Genomic DNA, 26,574 nt, shown 5'->3' on the forward strand with positions numbered 1-26,574 from the left:
TTGTTGTTGTTTTGATTTTGTTTTGTTTTAGCAGACAATCAGCCTGATTAGGTTCAGACTGCCTTGTGTGGACTGTGGATCCAATTCCGTTTTCAGAACTTTTGTGGTTCTATTCAGGTCCCAGGTGTGCCGACCTGGGTGGTAGTCCACAGTGTAATTCTCAAAGCCTTTGCTGTGCTGCCTCACGTCATTTTTGCACACGTGCAGCTGGGTGGTGAGCTCAAGACTGCACACACTGATTTAAAGGACCTTTCTCCAGCTCCCCCTCCTGATTTTCTCTGTACTTCAGCTCCCCTGAGCTCCCTTTCCTGGTCCTCTGGCTGGAAAACTAGGAGTTTAGCCTCCCTGTGCTGTCGTACATTTTCTGCAGTGGAATCCATTTCCTGGATAATAACATGGTGAGAGAAGAAAATAACAAGAATTCTCTCCATGCTCTTCAGATGATAATCTCTTTACTAGTTCTCAGCCAGAGAGAACTTTCTCTTAGAGTTGAGGTGCCTGCTTGGTGGCAACTAGCCATAGATGTGCAGCGCCAGAACTGGGGCTTGTCTTGAGGGAGGGCTGAGAGAGGAATAAAAACCAGCTATTTTTCCCACCCCCACACACTCTCCATCCCCTTTGCTGGTTCTCTAGCCGGAAAGAGTTTCTCTCGGAGCTTTTTCTGTCTGCACCTGCTACCCAGTTATGGGAGTTGGGCTGTCCTCAAGCTGGGTTACGTGGGAGGAAAAATATAAAACCAGGAAACTTACTGCTGTTCTTTGAGTTTTGATTTCTCTCCCCAGTCTTTTTGCTTCTGTGTTTTCTTCAGAGTCCTTGTATATTTGCTTTATGTATTCTTTTCAGGATTTTTAGTTGTAATCAATGGACAAGATAGGGTGGAGTATGCGTTCTTCATCCTAGCTAGAACTAGAACTCCCATCTGTAAGATAGGGACGGTTCTCGTCTTTAGCCGCTCATTAGAAACACCAGGGGAGCTTTTGCAAGTACTAATACCCAGGCTTTTTCTCCAGATCAGTTAAATCGGTCTTTGAGGGGTGAGATCCAAGCATCTGTATTTAAAAGTTCTCTAGGTCCTTGTTATTCAGGGTGTGGTCTGAGGATCAGTAATGCATGGGCATCACCTGTGAGCTTGTTAGAACTGTAGACTCTCAGGCTCCACCCTAGACCTACTGAATCAGAACAGAATCCTCAGAAGATTCCTTTGTACAGCAAAGTTAGGGCAGCACTGCCCTAGGACAAGTCCAGTATGCAGCCAGTGTTGAGAACCACTGCCTTATAGGGTTTTGTAAAAGCAAATGTATGTGAAGAGAATTTAAATTGTAATATGCTCTATGAGTATAAACTGTCATTAGATGCAAGCTGAGCCAGCTCTCTCCCTGTTTTCTGGGTCCCTGGTGAAGTAAGTTACCTTTGATTAGGACTGCAGGTTCACCTTTGACTTAAGTCAAAATTGTTGTCCTCGAAGCCAGCTGCATCCCAGCTCAGCTTTGTGACTTGGATTCACACCATATAAAATCTTCAGCAGACATTCACTCCCTTGTTCAGAACACAACAGCCTTCTCCTAACCCGAGCCTCCAATTTTCCAAATCCATTCTTTACTTATCCTGAAACCACAGTTCCATAAGCACCTAGTTTCTCTCAAACAGCAACTCTACCATTGTGTCCAAAATATTAGCCCCTAATATCAAGGACAAAACATCCAAGCACATATTCATACATCCTATTTGAGTAGGAGTTTTCCACCAGTTGAGGAATTCTGTAAGACTAGAGAAATTCCAGAATGCCCACCCCCCCTTTTGCCTCTTCCTAAGGGGAAAAATGACTCAGGTTAAGGTGTTTATATTAACATTTTTCTTAGATACTTAGAAAAATTGTATATTATGAAAGGAGTAAGGAATTGAGAAAATGGGCTGAAATTTGAAAGTTACCAAACTAGTCCTGATAGAGTATAAAATATTTTTGCAGCTGTACATCATCTATCAACGCTTCACTTACCTCGACAGGTGTTATAAGTTTGGTTCCTGTTAGCTAATTAGGTCAGTGGCTTATTCCTAGGACCAGTGTTGGACTGGCCACATAAGAAGCACTTAGGGTGGGCTTCCCTGGTGGCTCAGCGGTTAAGAATCCGCCTGCCAATGCAGGGGACAAGGGATTGATCCCTGATCTGGGAAGATCCCCGATGCCGCGGAGCAACTAAGCCTGTGCGCTACAACTACGGAGCCTGCGCTCTAGAGCCCACGAGCCACAACTACTGAGCCCGCGCGCCTAGAGCCTGTGCTCTGCAACAAGAGAAGCCACCACAGTGAGAAGCCCGTGCACTGCCACGGAGAGTAGCCCCCGCCCGCCGCAATTAGAGAAAGCCTGTGCGCAGCTATGAAGACCCAGCGCAGCCAAAAATAAAACAAATAAATAAATAAATTTATTTTAAAAAAGAAGCACTTAGGGTGCTTATAAAAAACAGTTCCCTATCCCAGTTTTGATTCTGGAGATCAGGGACCTATGCTTAAGTCTACAGGTGATTCTGATTAACCAAGATTGGGAGCTAAATCCACAAATTCTTGGAGGCCAGTTGCTTCTTGAAATTACTAATTTTTAGAATTTTCTAAGGTAATCCACTGTGTGTATTACATAATACTCCCATTGGGGTCTGGGGCAATATCCTATAACCAAATAATAATGCAATGTATTATTAATAAGCAGCATAGCTTATTAATGTTTAAGTGGGATAAAGATCATAAATAGCCTCATGTCAGTTCAGATCAAATTTTGCTGCCAAATTTATGGGAAAACTTCTGGTTTTAAGAGATTTGGGGGACTTTGGAAATATGAGTAAAAGATTGCAGTCCTGTAGTGAATGAGACATGGGTATTCAAACTCTTCCAAGCAGGAATGTTTCCTACCATCATCCTATTTAAAAATCTTTATCATGGACTTTGGAGTCAGGCCATCTGGGTTTGATTCTAGTATTATCACTTAATAACTATGTGACTTTCACAAGTTACTTAACTTCTCTGTGCCTCAATTTCCTCATCCGTAAAATGGGGATTATAATAGTACTTCATAGGGTTGTCAGGAGGATTAAGTCAGTTGATTATTTGTAAAGTGTTTAGAGCCCTGCCTGATATGTATAGTAGGCATACATATGTGTGTTTGATTAAAAATCAAAATCTCATTCTGCTTCAGGAAAAATTTACACATTGTTTTTAGGAAAGATTTCTGTTGCACTTTTAAATGTTTGGTCAAAACACCTTAAAAAAAACCCAGCAAAATCTAAGTTGTCTGTTCCTCAGGCTACTCTCATATAATAAAGAACATGGTTAAAAGACAACCAGGAGAAAAAAGATTAGGGGACCCAGTAAATTAGCCATTAATGAATCCAGTTATTTTTTGTTTGCTTATTTGGTAGCATGTAACTTGGTCATATTACATTATATTTTATGGTGCTTCTCAATATTCAGATTGTTTTCAGGCATTTTGAAGATGAGTTTTCTGAGGCTCAGAGGTTCTGACTTGCCCCAGATTGCACAGGTCATGGAGAGACTGAACTGAAACTTGAAAGTTGGCTTCCTGAATGATGTTTTTTCCTAACACAAATAGAAGATGGTGGATAGTCCACCAGTATTCTTACTGTTGTCCTGAAGGCCACATTCAGGTGTATAAAGTGCATGGGAAAAACATAAAAATATTTTTTCTTTTCCTTTTTGGCCACCCGGAGCGGCTTGTGGGATCTTAGTTCCCCAACCAGGGATTGAACCAGCGCCCTTGGCAGTGAAAGCGTGGAGTCCTAACCACTGGACTGTCAGGAAATTCCTGTTTTGTATTTGTAATTGTGCATATTGTGTGCAGCTTGGTCTTGGGCATTTCTTAGCATTAAAAAAATCTATAAAAACAAGTTTTCTCTTTGTTCCTGTCAGTAGCTTTTCATAGCCTTGCATTAGCAGGCTGAAACAATATTATATAGCATTGAAGAGCACAGAGAAGTATAGAGTATCATTTTGGGCCAAAATTTAAACAGAAACTTGCAAAGCAAGCTTGGAATTGTGGAAGCTTAATTCTGAAAGTGACTTTAGCCTTTATCCATTTATACCTACGTTGTGTGCCTGCATTTTAGGAAGCCTTGTGTTAGATACTGTGAGGTGGGTGTAGAGGCAAATTTCCGTAAAGCAGCTTACAGTCAAGAGTTGTCCATGAATTTCAGCTATAAGACCAGGTACAGAGTTCAGCCTGAGGGAACTATTAAAGAGGTTCATTAAAGGTGTGGCATTAAAATTGGTCCTTCAAGGGTGGTAGGATTTGTCGAGGTAAGGTGATTAAGCATTCAGGATGGAGGGTGTTAAGGAAGGCAAGGAAATTCTTAGAAAGTGAAGGGTTTGTTTGAGGATCAGTATATAGTGTGGATTTGATATAGTTTAAAATTTGGAAGGAAAAATAGTGGTAAGTAGAAAAATAATGTGAAGGACCTTGAAATAAAGGCAGAATGGTACTGAACTTTATTTGCTAAGCTTTTGAAAGCTATTGATGATTTTGGAGCTGAGTTGACACAGAGCTCCCTGGCAGGAAACATAGCATGTCTGATGTTAATAGCCCATTCGTGTATTTGAGTGATAGATTTTACTGTTCTGTAAGAGCCTTAGGAAGTCTTTGGGAAAGATCTTAAAGTAGTTTGCTAGTTAGTGCTGAACTTGGCTACAAAATTATTATACTGTAAATGAGAATTCTGCCAGGAAATTATCTTCCAAAATGACAAATACTAATCATTTTCCAAACACTGGGCTTCTATTTTTTCTTTACTAAATGTTATAAGATTTGAATCAATGTGAATACATGTTAATGCATGTCTTTTTTTTTTTTTTTTTTTTTACAGGTGTTAGTAAAATGGCCTTTCGTCATTTGATTGAGTTCACATATACAGCAAAATTAATGATACAAGGAGAAGAAGAAGCCAACGATGTATGGAAAGCAGCAGAGTTTCTACAAATGCTAGAAGCTATCAAAGCCCTGGAAGTCAGGTAATTACTTATTTCCTTAATGAGGAACAAATAGTTATATTCAGTCATGTTCACCCTGACTGTTAGTCAAGAATTTATTATGTCATGCCCGTAAGGAACTGATTTCCTTAGTGAGGCAGAGGTAGTTATATTCAGTCATGTTCACCCTGTTAGTCAAGAATGTATTGTATGTATCATGCCGTAAAGAACTGATGTTTTGAAATTAAGAATATGTATTTAAGGATCTATAAAGTTCTACTGGTTATGATTGTTCTTTCCCTCACGCTTGATTTCTTGTCCTTATGTAAAAGCTGTGCTAATATTAACTCAAGTAGCATCTTTTGTTTCTAATAAAATAAGGAGGACTAGGCATCTTTTTAAGAGTTCTCTGGGCTCCTATAAACTATTCTGTGGATTCAAGTTGTTAATTGTACCAAGACTTACTCTAAAAACAGTTTGGCTTACAAAGATTAATATGGTACTGTTTAAAAATAAGTGAGGAAATCGGTGAAGATATAAGAAATAGGCCAGGTGGAAGTGATAATCAGTGAAGTTAGAAATGTGATGGCCAAAATGCATGCTGTTTAAGTCTGTACAGTTGCTAGATGGGCTGAGTCTAGCTTTGAGTTCTGAAGTACCTAGCGCAAAGAAAAAGGGGAAAAAAACACCTCAGTTACATTATTTATAATAAGATGAGAACAAATCAATTGCTTAGGAGCCATTCTTGGTATTAAAATGCACAATTTCTCATAGGAAGTTATTAGGAAAACATTAAGTGATATAATGAATAAAGACCTCAACATCTTACATAATGAATAGTGGCATGGTAGTGTCTAAGAACAAGAGCTCTGGAGTCAGACTGCCTCGGTCTGCTATCAGCTGCTCAGTTTCCTTATCTGTCAAATGGGGATAAAAATGGTGCTTTCTACATAGGATTATTTGTGAGGGTTAAATGAATGTAAAGTGGTTAGCATGGAGTCTGGCACGGGGGTTGTTATTATCTCCTGGCTTTGTTTCTTGTGACCCTCAATATAGGTCATTGGTATAACACTAATGTGCAATTTGGTAAAATCAGTTTCACATGGGACAGAATGATCTAGTCTGACTCACTGATGTGGTTCAGTCAAAAGATATAACTTAGAATAACTAAGAAATAATTGAACTGTAGTCATCCAAAAATACTGTTTCTCCTAATGAGCTTTTAATTAGTTTGGTGACAGTTCAAGATTAGACTTTTCTGACAAGAGCATGGTGTGTATATTTTCTCTGATGACTAGTGCCTGGCACATAGTAGGTGTGCAGTAAACATTTATGAATGGATGGATGGGTGCATGCCCATTAAAACCAAGCCAGTATTCTCCTGCAGAGAGAGCTAAGACATGGATAACAAAATAGAGGTGTGTTGAGGACATATACCTGATTAGGTCATACCTTCTCAATATGGAGGTAGACTAGGGGAATATATATGCATGAGGCAACATCATATTTGTGGTTAAATCCTGTATGAAAACTTTTTGAAAACATGTTCTGTGTGGTCCCTTTGCTGCTCATGGTAGCGAGTAGCATCTTACTACAGGGAAAGTCCTGAGTAACAGAACATTGGAATATATTCTGTGACAACGGCCCAGGTTGGATTTGGTAGGCATTTAATTGAGTTCATGTGTCTAGTCATTGGGTAAGAACAGCTGGGTACAGCTGTTTCACTAGGCCTATTTAGAACCTTTTAGAAGGTTTATTATTATAAGACTGGGATCCTTATAATAATTATTAACCGTCAGCGCTTTACAATATAAATATAGTAGCATGTTGAATTGTTTCATGAACCAGTTAGGCATGCAGTATACTCTGAAGAATTCTTCAGAAAGATAGCAGTATTACATATTGGCTGTTTATAATTGGCTGTGTATAATGTTATACAATTTAGGAATAAAAATTACATAATGTAGTTGTGTTTAAATCAACCGGTGAAGGCAACTCTCTATTGAGTAGACTATTGTATAACTTTTGCAGGTACGGAAGGTGAATAAGGCTCTTCTCATATTTGCAATATGCAAGTATTTTTGGAATATAGTGTACACTTTTTGAATGGCACTGAAAAAAAATACTAGGACCTTATTTTGCTGAAATTGCATCATTGTTTATTTAAAACTGTAGGAGAAGGTTCCTGTTATTTGTTAGGAAGAAGCATTTGCCTTACAGATTTTTTCCTCCCCAGCCTTTTAAGATGTAATTTACATATAATACAATTCACCCATTTTAATGTAGAGTTTGAATTTTGTTAATTGTACACAGTGGTGTAACTACCACCACATTCAAGACATAAAAACATTCCTATCACCGTAAGTTTTCTTATGACCCTGCAGTCGACCCTGATCCCCAGCCCCAGGCAACCAGTGATCTGATTTTTATCACTGTGGCTTTATCTTATTTAGAATGTCACATAAATGGATTCCTAAGGCGTGTAGTCTTTCGTCTTTGACTTTCTTCACTTAGCGTCATGTTTTAGAGGTTTGGCCATGTTGTTGTGGGTTCCTTTTTATTGCCGATTGTTATCCCATTGTATGGATATACCGTCTGTTATGGACATTTAGGTTGTTTCCAGTTTTTGACTATTACAAATAAAGTGGCTACGAATGTTTGTGTGTAGGTCTTTGGACATATGGTTTTATTTCTCTCAGTAAATACCTAGTATTGGAATAGTTGGGTTGTATGGTAGATGTATTTAATTTTTTTTTAAGAAACTGCCAAACTGTTTTCCAAAGTGATACATTCCAACTTGCAGTGTATGAGAGTTGCAACTGCTCCACAGCCTTGCTAATACTTGGTATGATCATACTTTTTCATTTTAGCCAAGTTGGTAGGTATATAGTGGTTTTAATTTGCATTTCCCTAATGACTAATGATGTTGAACATTTTTTCATGTGCTTTGTTGCCATCTGTTTATCTTTTTTGGTGAAGTATCTTTTGCCCATTTTTAAAATTGGGATATTATCAAGAACTGTGACAGGTGGAAGACTTTATCCTATTTGCAAGCTAATAAGTTGGCCTGCCACATTTTTATGGATGCTGGCAGAAAACATGAAACTCATGAGTCAGAAAGGACTTTATTTCTCTCACAGCATATGGAGCAGCATGAGTTTCATGTTCGTATCAACATGAAGCTCATGCTGCCCCCCCCACCCCCGCCCCGCCCTGAGTCCAATGGGGAATGATGCAGTGGCCTCCGTGTGTACCGTGCTCACAGTGATTTACATCACAGTTGAGGAACTCTGGGCTTTAGGAAACCCAAATCTTTTATAATGAGCTGTAAGCAAACCTGCCCAGCTTTTGCCCCAGAGGGGCTGTTATCTTTATTATTCTGGGTAATAAACGAACCTGCCCTCCACTCTGGTGGAAGACAGGCTCTATCTTCTAAGGCAATTCGCTGTACAGACAACCTTGAAAAGATAGAACAAAAGACTGCCAGTGTGTTTGTGTATAAGATATGCAGAAGCATGAGGGATCCATGGAGAGTTTTCTTCTACACTGTTTCAGCTTCTGGTGAATTTTCCCATGAGCACACTACTCCATGACCACTCTGATTAATCTGACAAATAGGGGACTGAGACCTAGTCCATTCAGTTTTTCTTACACTGGATTTAATTAAGACAACTATCAACAGCACTCCAAGTAGCAGGATGTGGCCACCCTGCAGTGCTAAGCTTAACCGTGCACCTACCCCCGCTAAGGTCCTACACTCAACCAACTGAACAAATCCCTAGAAAGCCAGGTGGCTTTCTCCTTTAGTTTGTGTATTGACTTTTCCACTTAGCCCTAAGCATTAATCTAAGTATCGCAAGATGTTTTAGCAATTGCACAGCCTGAGCATTGGCCCACAGGGAGGAAGTCTAGGGCAAGTCTAGCCTCCGTAATAACCCTCGCCAGTGATTTGAGGCTGACTTGAATACCTTCCAGAGCCCAAGTGGTGTCATTGATCACATTGTCTTGAGTCAGGCACAAAGGTACCACCTTTTTATTTGGATGACTCCCATTGTAGGGAAAACTGCCCGTAGGGCTTGCATAAATAAGTCAGTTATTCCTCCAGGACGCTCCCCCAAGTAACCAAGGGTAGCCTCACTTTTCTTCTTTTGGCTGCCCAGGCGGCATGTGGGATCTTAGCTCCCCGACCAGGGATTGAACCCGTGCCCCCTGCATTGGAAGTGTGGAGTCTTAACCACTGGACTGCCGGGGAAGTCCCAAGGGTAGCCTCATTTTGGAGAGACCTCCATGGTCATCTGAGAAAGTGATCTACCAGTGGTGTTTCCCTAAACACTGGATGGTCCCTTCTTCCAACCTCAGAGTTGCAAGGCATATTTTTGGGAGGGAAGGAAGTTAGTACCTGGCTTCCACACAGGAAGTATAGTTGTCTGTGCCCCCAAAGGGGGACCTTCATCAGTCAGGGGCACAGGTTGACATTGTCACCAACGTGGTCTCCCTCTTTCCCAGCTCAGAATGATTGGGTCTCGGCCTTGTTTTTGGACTGAATGTCTGAGGGCAGCCAGTTCAGTCTGTTCTGTTTATCCTGAGCACCTGGATGCCAGCTGAATGGCAGTCAGCCACCTCACGAACTGAGCCTCAGCTTTGGGAATGGTAGTGGGCAAACGTCTCGTGTTTTGCATGGGGCATGCAGGACGCTTGGCCATCCCCTGCTGTTTGCAAAATACTTCTCGGTAAAGTTAAGGGAGATGGTGATCCAGTTGTCAGAGCCCTCTGGCGTGGGATGACAGATCCAGCAAGTTGCAACAGTTGGGGAGAGCTGCATGAGAGCCTCTTCCTACCTGAGGAAGTCTCTAAGAGCAGTTCTGAAGAACAAAGATTTTTAATGTCCCTTCTTCCCCCATACCTCCTGGAGTCTAAGAGGTTCTCTCTCCAGGTTCCAGGGTAGTGGTTCTCCCTCCACCTCCACAAAATCAGTGTATCCCATTCTAGTAGCTGTAACTTAATCCCTTTTCCAGTCATCTCCTCCCCTTACCCAGACCTTTCATCTGGAATGGTCAGGGACAAGAATATTTTATAAAACTTAAGAGACCCGTTAATGTCTCCCACTTTGGCTCACAAGGGCCAATCTGATTGTACTTGGCAAGCAGTATATTCAACCAAGTCATTATTCTTAGGATCTAAGATGATGTCCATTCAATAAGAGAGTCCAGATCGCTGAACTTGAACTAGGTTTGAATCTGCTAGGCCCACTTTTGACCAGGCTGTCACCTGGAAGTGGTACCAACCAGGCTGTCCCAGGGTTGCCATTAGGCAGAAGGAAAAAGATCGTGTCTGTGAATGGTCGGGACAGATCCTAAACTTCCATGTAGGTTTATGTAACTTCCCACCCCATTAGGCTTGCTCATTACCCAGGAGGCAGCTAAAAACAGATGATCCTTTTCTGGGGAGAGCTGAGTTTGATGACCAAACTGCCTTAATAGGACTTTTGGACAAGGAGGAAGTGAGGGAAGTAGAGTCTGAAATCTTTTTGAGTCAGTAATTGAGGAAACTATTGCAATTCTCTACAATATCAATATCTGTGGATGGCAGGGAGCTTGGAAGTTTTAACAATACCTTGACTAACAGCCAATTGAATAGCTTTTGGTGCATCATTATCAGACTGCAGATGGTCCAGAAAGCTAAACATATCACACAGCTTAGTTTCAAGAGCCATATGGTGTGGCCAGAACCAACTGCTCAGACTGGAACAGCAACAGTGTAACCTGAAAAAGTGTCAGTAGTTGTGAGGCATCAGGGATAGCCCTGAGATGGGGTGAAAGGTCTAGTGTAGTCAGTCTGCCAGGAACAGTTGGACACAGTGCCCTGTATGATTTGGCCTCATTCACCGTGAGACAAACAGGCCACCTTTGGCAGGTGTCACAAGTCTGACATGCGGTAGCAACTTCTCCATCAGAAGCATAGGGTCTTTGACTTTCTGCTCAGTCTCTGATGGTGGATGTGTCACCATGTTCAGAATAATGTTGGGCCTAGGTGGCAGTGATGGAAGTCTGGGCAGTGTAGGTTGATAAGCAACTTGATTCCAGTTGGTATCAGAGAACAGGCTTTTACCATGAGCGTCTAATCAGTTATCCAGAGAGTTGAATCAATAGCTGCTCTTCGTTTCCACAGTTGTGGAAAGATGGGTGTCTAATCTGCCAAGACTTCCAGGTCTCCCAGACAGCTTGGCCATTTGCAACAGCCCAAGAGTCAGTAAGAATACAACAAGGCTCATAGTGGAGAGTGTCGTCCAGAGCGACGAAGACAGCCTTGAGTTCTGCCTTCTGAGCAGAGCAGCCATGTCCACTTTTGGTTTCGCAGAGTTGGTGCTGAGGCTGAGCATCTGCAGCAGCCCAGTGAATACCAGCCTTCTGCTTAGCCAAACGATTAGTGAATCAAAGACCCCATCGATCTAGTGGCTTTCTCTGGGCAGCAGCGTGGGGGAGCTACCACTTTCTCATGTAAAGCCTAGAGACCAACTGCTTTCTTGATTGTCACTATTTCTTTATGACCAGTGAGACTTGTTGGGCACATCTTACCTTGCTAGTCATGAAGTCTTAGTTAACACACTCCCAAACGGCGGTATCAGGCTAGAGAGCCTCAAAGTTTCCATGGATCAGGCATCACTTAACAAGAGTCCAGTAGCAAGCTAATCCTTTCTTGTCAAAGGGAGTGTACCTTGTAGCCATGTCAGGGAATTGGCAAGTCTAAAATCCAGGTAATACCTTGGGGTGCAGACGATCTCCCTTTGCCAGAAGCTCTGATCTGCAAAAAGCGTCAGTCTCAGAGACTTACAGCTCAAAGAGGTCGTTAGGGTTTTGGGGCCCTAAGGTAGAGATTGTGCCACAGCTTGATGGAAACTTCCAATGCAGCCTGTTGGTTGGAGCCCCGCTTAAAAGACGCTGTTTTGCAGATTGACTGATATAACGAAGAAAGTAGAATGTGCAGGTGAGGCACATACTGTCTCTGGTACCTAAGAAGTCCAATAAGATGCTGGGCTTCATTTTTTTTTTTTTTTGGCTGTGTTGGGTCTTTGTTTCTGTGCGAGGGCTTTCTCTAGTTGCGGCAAGCGGGGGCCACTCTTCATCGCGGTGCGCGGGCCTCTCACTATTGTGGCCTCTCTTGTTGCGGAGCACAGGCTCCAGATGCGCAGGCTCAGTAGTTGTGGCTCACGGGCCCAGTTGCTCCGTGGCATGTGAGATCCTCCCAGACCAGGGCTCGACCCCGTGTCCCCTGCCTTAGCAGGCAGACTCTCAACCACTGCGCCACCAGGGAAGCCCCTGGGCTTCATTTTTGGTGGGAAGAGGGAGGAGGTGAAAAAACAGTTTTTCTTTTACTGCTGCAGGGGATTGAGTGTTGTGAATCTGCCTGTCTAGTCCCAAGAAACTTTACCTGGTGAGCAGTCCTCTGAATTTTGTTGGGATTTGTCAGCAACCTCTGCTGGTAGAGGTGTCATAACACTACGGTCAGGGCCTTTGAGACTGAGACTTCTGGCTTGCCAGTCAGTAGGATATCAACAGTATAGTACAAATTTTAGATATCAGAAGATAAGACACTTGTGCTAAATCCTGACCCAGCTACTGGTGGCTAACGTTAGGGGAGTTTGTTCCAGTAGCTCTTCTCTACGTGTGGCTCTTCTCAATTGGGATGTTCCATCTCTGGTACTTATGGGATGAGAAGTGGTAAATGCACATGCCATATCAATCCCTGCTGTGCATTCAGATGTCAAAGCAACAACGGTATGTAGAATCAGGCCCACCCACAGGGTCAGGACAGCCTCCCTTTCCTGCTGTGAACCTTGCCTAAGCCCCATCAGTTGAATGTAAGCGCCTCGTCTCTGTGGAAGCAGGTGGGATGGTGAGTTGGACACCTGCTGGATAAAACAGAGCCATGGAAGTTTGAGTCTCTCCCATTCTTGAGTTTTCCTCAGCATACTTGGATGCATATATGGTGTCTTCACTGTTTACCCTTGGGAACAAGGAGACCTTGGCTCCAATCCTAATTATCTTTCTCCAAGCTAGTGAGGTCAAGTTAGAGGCAAAGGGAAGGTAGAAGGGGGGGAAGTGGTGTGGAGGGAGAAAGTGATTCTCTGCCAGTGAGCAAGGCACATTTTGGTTTCAAGCAGCACTGGAGCTGCATGTGGCTCAGCCAAACAAACCTCCAGTGTTTTCAGCCCACTCAAAGCCCTCTATCAGGCAGCAGAGTCATCACTGCTGACACGCTCAGTGTCAGTTTGGGGGACTCCTTGATTCAGTAGCCCCATCCACATTGATTTCTAGTTGGGGCCATGTGCTTTATGCCTTTTAGCTGACTCAGACTTGACTTCTGCAGTGGTGGCTTTTTTTTAAAGAGTGTAGCTTAATCTTGGACATTTGCTGCCCCACTGTCATGATAACGTCTCTTACACTTTTTCCTGGTCTAACATAAAAGGGGGCTTTTCAGCAGGCCTGACCAAAGAATGTTATATTGCTTTGGATCCTTTTTTCATTCCTCAGTGACTCATCTTCATCAGCATTATAAACCCAGTTGGGCAGGAAGACTCTTACTAGTCAATGCCTCATCGTAGGAATTTGCTTCAGAGAAGTCTTTTCAAGAGCATCCAAAGCACCCTTATGGCAGCCAGGACCCACTGCAAAAAAACTCAAACCTTTTACAGTCATCTCCAAATAGATCTGAGGTGGACATGACAAACTGCAGGAGGAGCTGAGCCCTGAGATGGCCCAGGTGTTGCAGTTCTTCCTTGCTCTACAAGCATTATGTCGCCCCCTCATCTCCCATGTAGACCAGCCAAAGTTCTAATGACTCAACTGGTTTCTGCTTGTAGCAGTTGTGAATTTCCCTCCTGGCACACTTGGTTTAGGTACATGTGACAGTAAGTTGTCTATAAAGGGGCAGAACCTTCTGTCTCCACCCTCCTACTCCCTTTGAACCTTAGTGTTAATTGTTACTGTGGGCAGACTTCAGGCTGACCACCCAATTGGCAGGGAAGTCCTCCCCTGCCTCCCCCACCCCTAGCAAGTTTGCAGCAACTGGGACACCATTCCAGCAGCTGTCCGTAAACTTACTGACCAGTACTCATCCTGTAACCACCTTCTCAGTTTTTCCTCATTAATGGGTGTTTTCGTTTCCTGGGGCTGCCATAACAAAGTACCATGAATTGCATGTCTTAAAACAGCATGAATGTATTCTCTCACAGTTTTCGAGGCTAGAAGTCCTAAATCAAAGTGTTGGTAGGGCCGTGTTCCCTCAAAAGCCTCTAGGGGAGAATCCTTCCTTGCCCTTTCTAGTTTCTGGTAGCCCCAGGTGTTCCTTGGCTTGTGGCAGCATACCTCCAATCTCTACCTGTATCTTCACATTGCCGTCTTCCTTCAGTGTTTTCATATGGCCTTCTCTTCTTTGGGTCCACATGTCCCTCTTCTTATAAAGACTTAGTTCGAGTAGGGCCTGCTCTAATGACCTCATCTTAACTTAATTGCATCTGCGAAGACAATTCTAAATAAGGCCACATTCACAGGTATCAGGGGTCAGGACTTCATCATATCTTTTAGGGGGCACACAGTTGAACTCAGAGCAATAGGCAAATAAGTAGAGGACCATTTATTGCCCAGTTGACTGTACAATTTGGTAAACAGGTTTACTGCCAGCTCTAGTAGACTTCCTCAGATTCCATTTGCTCTGTGAGGTCTCATCCTTCCTGTTCCAGAAAGCCTTGTCTTTTTCAGCATCCTGTTCTTGGTTGCCAAACTTTGGCAAGATCTGTGAGGGATCTGAGTTTTTATCCTACTTGCAAGCCAAGAAATTATCCTGCCATGGTTTCATGGATGCTGATAGAAGATAACGGGACTCGTAGGTCAGAAAGAAGGACTTTATTATTCTCTGCACAGCAGGCAGCATGAGTTTTCTATTTGTGCCACTTTTCCCTTCCTCAAGTCCCACAGGGGTAACATAGAGTGGCCCAGGTGAATGCTCTGCATGTGGTCATTTTTCATCACAGCTGAAGGATCTCCAGCTTAGGAAACCAAAATCTTTTAGAATGGGCTGCAAACAAACCTGCCTGACCTTTCTCCCACAGTGGGGGACATTATTATATTGGACAGTAAGTAAAGGTGTCTTCTTCTCCAGAGGGAGCCACTCTATCTTCCCAAGCTGTTGGCTCTTCAGCAAACATCCTTGAAAACGAGTCCAGAACCAAAGCTGTCAATTCACAAGATATGCAGAAACACAAGGGACTCATGGGGAATTGTCTCCCAACAGTGGTCTTAAGCCGTTGAGTTTATTGAATTGTACGAATTCTTTTTGTATTCTCTATATATAAAGACCTTTGACAGATACATGTTTGCAAATATTTTCTCCTGGTCTATGGCTTGCCTTTCTGTTAACTGTGTATTTCAAAGGACCAAGTTTTTAATTTTGATGAAATCCATTTTATCAATGTTTGCTGAAAGTCTCTGCTTTCTGTGTGCTATTTAAGAAATCTTTCAATGTTGCAAAGATTTTTATCCTGTTTTCTTCTAGAAGTGTAATAGTTTTAGTTCTTACATTTAAGTCTATGATCCATTATTAATTTTTTTGTGTATAGTATGAGAGAAAGGGTCAAGGTTTATTTTTCCCATATAGATACCAGTTGTTCCAACACCACTGTTTTATATTTTCTCCATTAAATTACTTTGGAACCTTTTTTCACAAGTCAGTTGACTATATATGTGTAGATCTATTTCTGGACTTTATTCTCTTCCATTAATCTCCATGTGTATCCTTTCACCAATATCACATTGTCTTAATTTTGTAGCTTTATAGTAAGTCTTGAAATCAGGTAGTATAAGTCTTACAGTCTTGTTTTCTGCCTTTCCATACAAATTTTATTATTAGCTTATCAATTCTTCCAAAAAGCCTGGTAGGATTTTGATTGATCTTATAGATTTTTTTAATCCATACATTGTGTATTTCAGGAACAAAGAAAACTCAGCTCCACTAGAGGAAACTACCACAGGAAAAAGTGAAGCAAAAAAAAGAAAGATTGCAGAAACTTCAAATGTTATCACTGAGTCATTGCCATCTGCAGAATCTGAACCTGTTGAAATCGAGGTGGAGATTGCTGAAGGCACGATCGAAGTGGAAGATGAAGGCATTGAAACATTAGAGGATGTGGCTACTGCCAGGCAGTCCATAAAATATATTCAGAGCACAGGTTCCTCTGATGATTCCGCTCTGGCATTATTGGCAGATATCACCAGCAAGTACCGTCAAGGTGATAGAAAAGGGCAGATTAAAGATGAAGATGGCTGTGCCTCTGACCCCACAAGCAAACAGGTAGAAGGTATTGAAATTGTGGAACTTCAGCTGTCACATGTGAAGGACTTGTTCCATTGTGAGAAATGTAACCGTTCATTTAAATTGTTTTACCATTTTAAGGAACACATGAAATCACACTCCACTGAGAGTTTCAAGTGTGAAATATGCAATAAAAGGTATCTTCGGGAGAGCGCATGGAAACAGCACCTCAATTGTTACCACCTTGAAGAAGGTGGAGTCAGTAAGAAGCAAAGAACTGGGAAAAAAATTCACATATGTCAGTACTGTGAGAAACAGTTTGACCACTTTGGACATTTTAAAGAGCATCTTCGAAAGCATACAGGTAATTAGCAAATACTTTATGTTAAAAGTATAGATTTTCCACATTCACTTGAAGCTAAGTGTCTAAATCCTTTTTTTTTTTTTTTTTAATTAGCACCACAGGAACCACTTCCTGTGTTCCCTAATGTGCCGGCTGAACACACAGTGTTTTTATAATATTAGCTGAAATATTTATGCTTTCAAAGCAAAATCAGTACTAACTTTGAAAGTAATTTTCATTCTTACATCTTGCCAATTTTTATATTTTTTAAAAAAATACATAAAATGGTTTGTGATTCTTTTTTTTTTTTAATTTTTTTTTAAAATTATTTATTTATTTATTTATTTATCGCTGTGTTTGGTCTTCGTTTCTGTGCGAGGGCTTTCTCTAGTTGCGGCAAGCGGGGGCCACTCTTCATCGCGGTGCGCGGGCCTCTCACTATCGCGGCCTCTCTTGTTGCGAAGCACAGGCTCCAGACGCGCAGGCTCAGCAATTGTGGGTCACGGGCCTAATCGCTCTGCGGCATGTGGGATCTTCCCAGACCAGGGCTCGAACCCGTGTCCCCTGCATTGGCAGGCAGATTCTCAACCACTGCGCCACCAGGGAAGCCCGGTTTGTGATTCTTTATTAAGGGTTATAGATTATGAGATTTTAATTACAGTGAAACTTCACTGTTAACTGTTTTTGCTTTCCCTGCCTTATGTTAACACATTACATAGATGGGTACATTTGCAAACAATCCCAAATATGTTTATACCTTTGCATACATTTGGTTATCTGTTTTGACCTGGCAGATAGGAAGGCAGTATTTGTCCATCTCCTTCATCTCTCCAAGGGCAAACATGTCAGGACTGGTGCACAGCCAGGGAGATGAAAAGGGTAAGGTCTCTGTACTCTCCTAAGAGCCATCCCAGACATGAGGGAGATGTCCAGGGAGTCTACCTTAGAACCTCTGGCTCTTACAGTTCTGCATCCATCCCTGAGCCTATTTTTCTTCCTGTCAGATTCCCTGTCCTTGGTCCCACACCCTAAGCTTTCTCTGCTAGGTCTTCTGTGCCATACACAGGAGTTACCACCACGAATGACTTGGAATCTTGGGGAGTCCCTAAACCCACTGTGACAAAGGGGTGGGGAAAGCAGTTGCTGCAGAGCGCTACGTGTCAGACTTCTGGACACTTGTTCCCAAGTTCTTACTATGTGAGATGGTTAAGGCTGTTGAGACTATTAATACAGTGAATACAATATAGTTATCCCACACTATTCAGAATCTTTCTCTTTGATGCTAGAGTTTGGAGAACTTTGGATGAAATTTTTTCGAAGATCCCTTGCTGTCCAGAGTTGCGTGCTACATACTACTTGAAACTGAGAAAACAGATAGATTCAAATAGTGTGGTATCCCTCACTATTCAGACCCTTGGTAGTAATACTCAGGAACTGGATAAATAAGTGAGCAGCAAGGGAATCTCCTAATTTACTTAAAGGCTCACTATGAATTTAGAAGGCTTTAGGGTAACTAATTTGGGGTAACTAATAGGCATTCATGAAATCTTTGGGGGAAATGCTTTCTGGTTTTACAAACATTATATGTAAAGACCTGTTGTATATTTGGAAACTGCCTAAAGGTATAGTTTTTGGTCCTTAAAAAACAAATAAGCACCTATGTTAATGGTCTTCTGATGAACATGTTTGTGGTAACTGTGGATTAGTTTTGCAAAAGCATTGGTGTATGTGCAGCACAACTTAGTAAATAAATGTTACTTGGTAACTAGCACACTTTGATAGGAGTTTCCAGTACCCCAACAGATAATCACTTTTATATTATTTCCTATCAGTGTGAAAGTAGAAACAGTTGTCTATTTTACCCAAAACATTACCTAGTGACTTAACCTGTTTGAAAATAGGACAACACAGACCATTTTGGAAGTTTTTAAATATGCCTTCCAAGTCCTGCACATTGTATTTTGGATTGAACAGAAAAGTATAGAGCTAAATCTCATTATGTTTTTTTAAAAATGTATTTATTTTATCTTATTTTTGGCTGCGTTGGGTCTTCGTTGCTGCACACGGGCTTTCTCTAGTTGCAGCGAGCAGGGACTACTCTTCGTTGCGGTGCGCGGGCTTCTCATTGCAGTGGCTTCTCTTGTCGCAGAGCAGGGGCTCTAGGTGCACGGGCTTCAGTGGTTGTGGCACGTAGGCTCAGTAGTTGTGGCTTACAGGCTCTAGAGTGCAGGCTCAGTAGTTGTGGCGCATGGGCTTAGTTGCTCCGCGGCATGTGGCATCTTCCTGGACCAGGGCTTGAACCCGTGTCCCCTGCATTGGCAGGCGGATTCTTAACCACTGCGCCACCAGGGAAGCCCCACATTATGTTTTATGTCTGTGTTTCCCTTCAAAATGATGTGAGATAACTTAAGTACCTTAGTTAAAGAGTTGTTACAAATTACAGAACCAGATGCCCTTTGAAGGAACAGTTTAGTATGTAAAGCAAACTGAACTTTTATTGTCTTTTTTAACCTCGATCAATTATTGTACTAGTAATTAGTGACAAGACAGTAGCATATGTGATCAGTGATTTAGTAAATTCAAGAGGAACATAAGTAAACAGTTTTTAATTGTGTTTGTGTTAATAAAGGGTGGATCATTTTTCACTTATAACAAACTAAGTGTAAAGATAAATGGTCCTGTCCTACTCTCAGCATACACATAATACAGCCCTCTCAATTTCATATTTTGCGTACTTTCATTAGTTTAGTGCTTTGGTTTCTTGTATGTTCTTAAAGCATGCACAGTAATCCACGCTTGATTTGCAAAATTTTGGCTGTTACTTGTCCTGAATTACCTTGTTTCCATTTGGAAAATAGTGATGATAATGCCAGCCTGCTAGGTCATGGAGATAAATTTTAGAGTCCCTGCCTTCAAGGAGTTCACAGTTACGTTAGGGGAGACAAACAGGCACAATCAGCGAAGTGCTGATACAGGTAAGCACAGAGTCTTATGGGAATGCCTGCTTGTGCTGTTTATGATGAAAGAGACAAGGATGGCTTCCTAGAGGGTTTACCCTATGACTCCCAAAGGAAAAGGAGTTAGTCAGGAGATGAGCATTCCAGACAAAAGAAATTAAGTGTACACAGACATAGAGGAGAGTTAAGTCACTCATTTGGAGTACTTGCTAGCAGGTTGTTATGACTGGAGGATTGGGTCCGAATGCCAGGAGATGCAGCTAAAGAGTTTGGAGGGCTGACCATGTGGCGTGCACTTAGGCATCATGGACGATCTCCCAGTGGTTCAAGGACAAGAGAGAGAAAGTGATGGGAGATGAGGCTAAGATCATGTAGTTATTTTCATTTAAGTGCTCTAAATGAGTTTGGATTTTTATCTTGAAAGACTCTGGGTCACTTTAAAGAAATTTAAGCCAGGGAGTTTTCCGATTAAATTTATGCTTTAGAGAGAGAGAACTGGCAGGATAGATTGGAGTGGGTGAAGCCTACTGGGTCTACTTCGAAGGCTGTTGGAGTAATCTAAACAAGGATGGGGGATTGAATAAAGCCAATAATAGTGAAAAAGGGTTGGGGATATAACATTAAGTAGGCAGAATCAACAGGGTTTGGTGATTGGTGAGATGTAGGGGTAAAAGAGAAGGCGACTCCCAGCTTTCTGATTTGGGTGGCTACATGATTGGAAGTTTATTAATTTAGAAAGAAAAATATAGAAGGGTAAGATTTGTGGGTGGGGGGAGAGAGCAGATATATTGACAGATATGCCTGTGGGACACCACGTGTGAAAGAATCCAAAGATGACCTGTAACCATGTTTTCAAATAATTGTTCCCTAGTTGCCCAGAGAGGTAGTGTGGAATTGTAGAAAAAAATCCGGGTCCGGAAGCCATAATTAGATTCAGGCTCCAGTTTTTTTTTGGTTTTTTTTTTTTTTGGCCACACTGCGCAGCTCGCGGGATCTTAGTTCCCTGACCAGGAATTGAACCCTGGCCCTGGCAGTGAAATTGCCGAGTCCTAACCACTGGACCGCCAGGGAATTCCCAGGCTCCAGTTCTGACATTTTGTCAGCTTGATGAACTTTATCTTTGGGCCTCTTTCCTTGTCTGTGTAAATAAGAATAATGACTCCTACTTTACAGGGTTGTGGCAAATAAGAGAAAATGATAAAAGCACTTGGAAGACTGTGCTTTCTACACATCTAAAGTATAATTAATCTCTTACAATTCCTAGATTTTATTGGGCTTATTAAACTAATGATTTAATTTTTTTTTTTTTTTTAATTTTTTTAAAAATTTTATTTAATTTTGGCTGTGTTGGGTCTTCGTTGCTGCATGTGGGCTTTCTCTAGTTGTGGCGAGCGGGGCCACTCTTCGTTGAGGTGCACGGGCTTCTCATTGCGGTGGCTTCTCTTGTTGCGGAGCACGGGCTCCAGGCACGTGGGCTTCAGTAGTTGTGGCTCGCGGGCTCTAGAGCACAGGCTCAGTAGTTGTGGCGCACGGGCTTAGTTGCTCCACGGCATGTGGGATCTTCCCGGACCAGGGCTTGAACCCGTGTCCCCTGCATTGGCAGGCGGATTCTTATCCACTGCGCCACCAGGGAAGCCCTAAACTAATGATTTAAATAGCAGAAGCTCAAATGATGTGCACTGAAAAGTGAATCTCTTTCCTACTTAAATAGATCTCCCCAGAAGCAGTTACTGACATCGTTTTCTTATTTATCCTTCCAGATATATTCTTTGCATTTTCAAGTAACCATAAACAGACACACACAGAACTTTTGAAACAAACAAACAGGAGCATGCAATACAACGTTACGCCATTTAATTTATCTTGAACTCTTTTTAATGTGTGAAACATTCATGAATCTACTTAATTTTTTTTCACTGTGGCTGCATGGTATTTCAGTGTATGGGTATGCCATAATTTACTTAACCACTCCTGTTGATACACTTTTAGGTTGTTGCTAGTCTTTTACACACTGTGCTGCAATAAACACACCTGTACATAATCTTTGTGTACATGTTCAAGTAACTTAATTTTTGACAGCAGAATTGCCAAGTCACAGAATATGTGCATTTTAAATCTTGGCAAATATTATCAAATTGCCCTTTAAAGAGGTTATGACAATTTTTATCTGTAGGCTTCATTTATAGTGAAAAATTATACACTATTAAAACAAAACTATTCTAGTTAGCAGTATCGCCCAACATTTGGGGAGTTGTAAAGGAGTTTCTATACCAACAATAATTCTAGGTGATTAGGTCTTCTCTCTCAAATTAATGTTTTCATCTCATGAAAATTATATAAAAAATAATCTATAATTGTTTTGTCAGGGATAAAACACAGCTCAGAGTTACTTGACTGTGTCTGTTCCACGTGAGTATGAGGGTCATGTCTAGGACCTGATCGTCACTGAGGCTCCACCTCTGAAATCTTAGTCCTGTTCTCTACAAGCGTCATCCTGTCTCTTGAATTCTCACTGCTTTCCTTCCTTTGACTGTGGGAGTCTACCTCATTTAGCCTTCCTGTCTTTCCATACCCCTTTCCACCTAGTTTATTGCCCCGTTTCTGATGTTACCTTGTCCTCATTGTATATATCTTGAGTCACTTTTTCTTGTACTCTAAGCATATTCCCTTTGGCTTTTTTTTTTTTTCCACATTCAGTATTTTTATTTAATTTTTTAGCGGACAATTTACATACCCCCCCCACCCCTTCCTTTAAGTTAGTGTGACAATTTTCCATAATAAACTACTTAAAGAGAAGCTTTGGTCAAGAATGGAATGAAATAGCAAAACAACAAAAAAAACAAACCCCAAATCACTGCTGCTTTTAAAAAACCAACACTTTTAACCAATTATCCTCAAACAAAACACACAAGCTTTGCGCCATATGTGTCTTCAGTGTTTGCTGGTGGCCGGCTCTCCTGCCCATCATGCAAATGGCGCAGCTGCCCGGCGCAGCCTGTCCGTCCTCATGCTGGATCTGGGAGGCTCGCTCAGCTTCACATTATCCGAAGGCCCTGGATAGAAGACTCTAAGGTCTTGAAATCCCAAATGGTCATGGCTCCATCGATGCCAGTAGTGCAAAATTTGCGACAATCTTGCTTGTCCACCTCATAAATAGACACTTGAGTGATGCTGTTCCGGTGCAGCGTCTCCAGGGCCGTGTTGCGGTCCCCGGTTGTGGCCCGCTTGTCCATGTTGCGGAAGCACCCCATGGCCGACATGTTGCGCTGGATGCTCTGTTTTGGGATGTCTAGCTTGGAGACGAAGGTCAAGCAGCCGCGGTCATCGCAGCTAAAGAGCATGGGGCAGCAGTCACGGCCAGCGGCCACGACACTGTTCTCCAGGACGAAGTGCGCACTCAGGAGAGGCAGGAACTCTGTCTTCAGAGTTGAGACCTGCACACTTTTTGAGGCATCGGCAACGGACACGGTGCTGTCGTGGCTGACCCAGGCCAGGCGGCTCCCGCTGGCGGAGAAGCTGACCCCGTGCACCCAGCCGCCAGTGCCACTGCCACTGCCACCAAACTCTGACATCAGCTGACCAAAAGGCATCTTGCTGCCCCAGGGTGTACTGGCTGGCTTCTCATCCACTTCTTTAATGTAGGCAGAAAACACTCTGCATTTGAAATCACAGGATCCTGCTGCCAGCAAGACGTTGTTGGGATGCCAATCCAAGCTGAGGACCGTGGAGCGAATGGGTTTTTTAATGTGCTTGCTTACCCACCAGTCATTTTCGGACTCGAAGTAACAAACAGAAATGAGGCGTGCTCCGCTGCCCACAGCAAATTTGTTCTCTGGCGGGGACCACTTGACAAAAGTGGCTGCATGGTTAATTCTCAGGATCACCAGGGTCGGCTTCCAGACACCATCTTTCTGACTCCACACGTAGGCATTGCGGTCAGCCCCGCAAGTGACGATGCGGTCACTCTTGGGAGCCCAGTCGATACCTGTGATGTGTCCGTTGTGCTCCTTGAGCTCATGAGCTTTCACCCACTGGCTCCCGTTCTTCTCATAGATGTGGACTTCGTGGTTATTGGGGCTAAGGGCAATCTGGGTACGATCCCTGTTCCAGGCATGATAGGTGACTGGCTCTAGTAAAAACTGATGCAGGGACATTATTCTTAGTGTCTTCAAAGGACACTAAAGAAAGCTGGGGGTTGGGGCCGTCCAAACGGGCTCGGAGCGTTGAATTTGCAGACTCTGGTCAGTCGACGCGGACAGGCTCCGGCGGGTGCGGGCAGAGGACCGAGGGAGGCCCTGCTCCCTTTGGCTTTTGAACCCTACATCCTGGAATTAATTATTGCAGTCATTTACTTCTGCTCCCTGCTGAGCACTGCTGGAAAAAATTCTTATCAGACCTTAAGTTAGGCCTTTTGGTGTCTGATTTATATCTTTCCTTTCCTAATTGGCATTCTAGACCTTCAGTGCAGCACTCAAGACCTCTGCCCACACCCCACCCCAGCAGGTGACATGTCTATCTGACTTCCTACCCCCAACTTAGCTGTGGGGTAAACTATGTGGTTCCTTCGTTGTCTCCTCTTTTATTACAGAGAAAGATACTTCCCTTTTCTTCAAGGCCAATCCTGAATCCCACACCTTGATGTCTCCTCCAAGACCATGTTTCATCTGTCAATCCTACTACTCTCTCCTCCACTGGTTCCTTCTCCTTCAGCAAATAAGTAATGACTCTCTTCTGGCTTAGAGAACCTCTTATTGACATGTCCCCCTCTAGCCACGTCTCCTCTTTACTTCCAAGCCTTCTTGAAAGAATTTCTGTACTGACAGTTTCCATTAACTTGCCTCACTCATGCTCCCTTATCCCACTGTAGTGTGGCTTCTGATTCCACCATACCACTCACAGTGTTCTTGCTAGAGTTATTCTAGTCCCCTGTTGTTACCCTACCTGATCTTTCTGTTCAGTGTGGCGCTGTTTATTACCTCATCTTCCTGAAATTTCTTTCTTAATTTTCCTCAGTGTTCTTTCCTTCTACTTCTGGCTGTTCTTTTTGTTTTCTTTGCTTGCTTCATCTACCTGCTGTTTTAACTGGATGTTTTATTGGATTCTGTATCTTTATGTCAGTCCACCCTCTGTTTAGCTCCAGATTTGTCTTTGTAACTGTTTGCCAGATTTTCCACTTTGCTTTGAGTACCTCAGACTCACTGACTCAAAAATGAATTTATAATCTTCCCTAGCACATCCCACTCCAAACCTACTTGGACTTCTCTGTTCTTTATTCTGGTTGGTATTCTAAGCCAGAGATCTGGGAGTCAGTATGACACCTCCCTCCTTACTCCTCACCTGCCATGCTGTTTTACACCTCTGTGCCTCTGCCTAGAATAACCTACTTCTTTCCTGTCCTTCTCTCATTCCATTCCAGGCAGAATTCATCACTCTCCTCCTGTGTACTGCTGCAGTCCCATTTCCCATTGCCCTCTTCTCTGTAACAGGCCTTCTGTGGTGCATTGCATTTGTTTATGTTCATGTATTTCACCTTCCTGAAATACTCTGGCCTATGATACGAAGTTTTTAAAAACAAGGACAGTTTATCTTCATTACCTAGCACATGGCCTGGCACCACAATAATTGCTCAAAAAATGCTTGTGGAATGGAGAGGGGTGCATGTCCCCAGAAAGGAAATTGACCTTGATTTTTATCTAAGGGAAAATATACAATTTTTTAAGAAATGCAAAAACATGGAACAACATTCAGATCCAAATTTTATTTCTTTGCCAGAGCACAGATACAATTATAAGAATCATTAAAAACTTACTATTTCTACCTCTTAGAATAGTCTTTTGGATGTGGTAGAAACATTTGAGTTATAAATTCTGATCCTTCTTTCAAGAAGGTGCTATTAGAATTAACCAAAAAGAAAAAACTTTTTGCATTTTCTGTTTTTCTTAATTGTCAATATGATTTTTTTTCTTTTCTAACAGGTGAAAAACCTTTTGAATGTCCAAATTGTCATGAACGATTTGCTAGAAATAGCACCCTCAAATGTCACCTGACTGCATGCCAAACTGGAGTGGGGGCAAAAAAGGGAAGAAAGAAGCTTTATGAATGTCAGGTATGTGTGGGTGTACTCCGTCCTTAGCAAAGGAGTCTGCGTTTGAAATCATTAGAAGTGAAGGGTGACAGACCTAGAGCAAAGGTATAGAGCTGACAAGTTTAGAAAGAAATGAGTAAAGAACATCATTGTCTTGCTTTCATAAGGGGGAATAGTAGTAGTAGTAGTTGTTGTTTTTACCCAACCCTAGATGATACCAATGTCAATAAAATTATGTCCTAAGTAACATAGTCTGAAACTATGGTTATTCTTTTTTTTTTTTTTTTTTTTTTAAATTTTTTAATGCTATTCTTGTCTGCTTACATTCTTTTTATGTATGTATGTATGTATGTATGTATGGCTTTGTTGGGTCTTCGTTTCTGTGCGAGGGCCCTCTCCAGTTGTGGCAAGCGGGGGCCACTCCTCATCGCGGTGCGCGGGCCTCTCACTACCGCGGCCTCTCCCGCTGCGGAGCACAGGCTCCAGACGCGCAGGCTCAGCAGCTGTGGCTCACGGGCCCAGCTGCTCCGCGGCATGTGGGATCCTCCCAGACCAGGGCCCGAACCCGCGTCCCCCGCATTGGCAGGCAGACTCCCAACCACTGCGCCACTAGGGAAGCCCCAAAACTATGGTTATTCTTAACCATAGAACAGTCATTAGAATTCAGGAGTGGGGTGGAGGAGGCAGACCAGCTATAATTGGCTCTTCTTCCGTGATTAGTGTATATTCATCCCACATGGTGAAATTGTTCTTAATGTTGATATCATGGAAGAAATTATAATAGTGTTACTTTATAGTCCTTTAATATAGACAATATTAAAATGTTCCCCAAAAGGATTTAAGTTGTTAGCTAATCAGGTAAAAGATCAAATAAACAAAAGAATTATGAAATTCCCTTAGACTATGTTACAGAT

At 42.4% G+C, this 26,574-nt stretch overlaps 1 protein-coding gene and 1 pseudogene across 10 annotated transcripts in view; one reads left to right on the forward strand and one right to left on the reverse strand.

Annotated features, from left to right (window-relative positions):
* ZNF131 (zinc finger protein 131) overlaps positions 1 to 26,574 on the forward strand; it is a 33,378-nt gene that overhangs the window by 4,820 nt on the left and 1,984 nt on the right. For 7 of the 9 annotated variants that reach the window (XM_082382328.1, XM_082382329.1, XM_082382330.1 and 4 more), the window contains 3 exons: positions 4,866 to 5,010; positions 15,954 to 16,639; positions 25,551 to 25,681. In XM_082382328.1, the coding sequence (XP_082238454.1) occupies positions 4,866 to 5,010; positions 15,954 to 16,639; positions 25,551 to 25,681 (962 nt within the window). Of the gene's footprint in view, positions 1 to 4,865; positions 5,011 to 15,953; positions 16,640 to 25,550; positions 25,682 to 26,574 lie in introns of those variants that run through there. The other 2 variants (XM_082382333.1, XM_082382335.1) reach the window with 2 other exon arrangements.
* Positions 22,250 to 23,704, reverse strand: LOC309624336 (actin-related protein 2/3 complex subunit 1A pseudogene; annotated as a pseudogene). Its single transcript has one exon. The product of its transcript is annotated as an actin-related protein 2/3 complex subunit 1A pseudogene (transcript).

The sequence above is a fragment of the Balaenoptera borealis genome (genome assembly GCF_965194805.1).
Source record: "Balaenoptera borealis genome assembly, chromosome: 2".
NCBI classification, from domain to species: domain Eukaryota; kingdom Metazoa; phylum Chordata; class Mammalia; order Artiodactyla; family Balaenopteridae; genus Balaenoptera; species Balaenoptera borealis.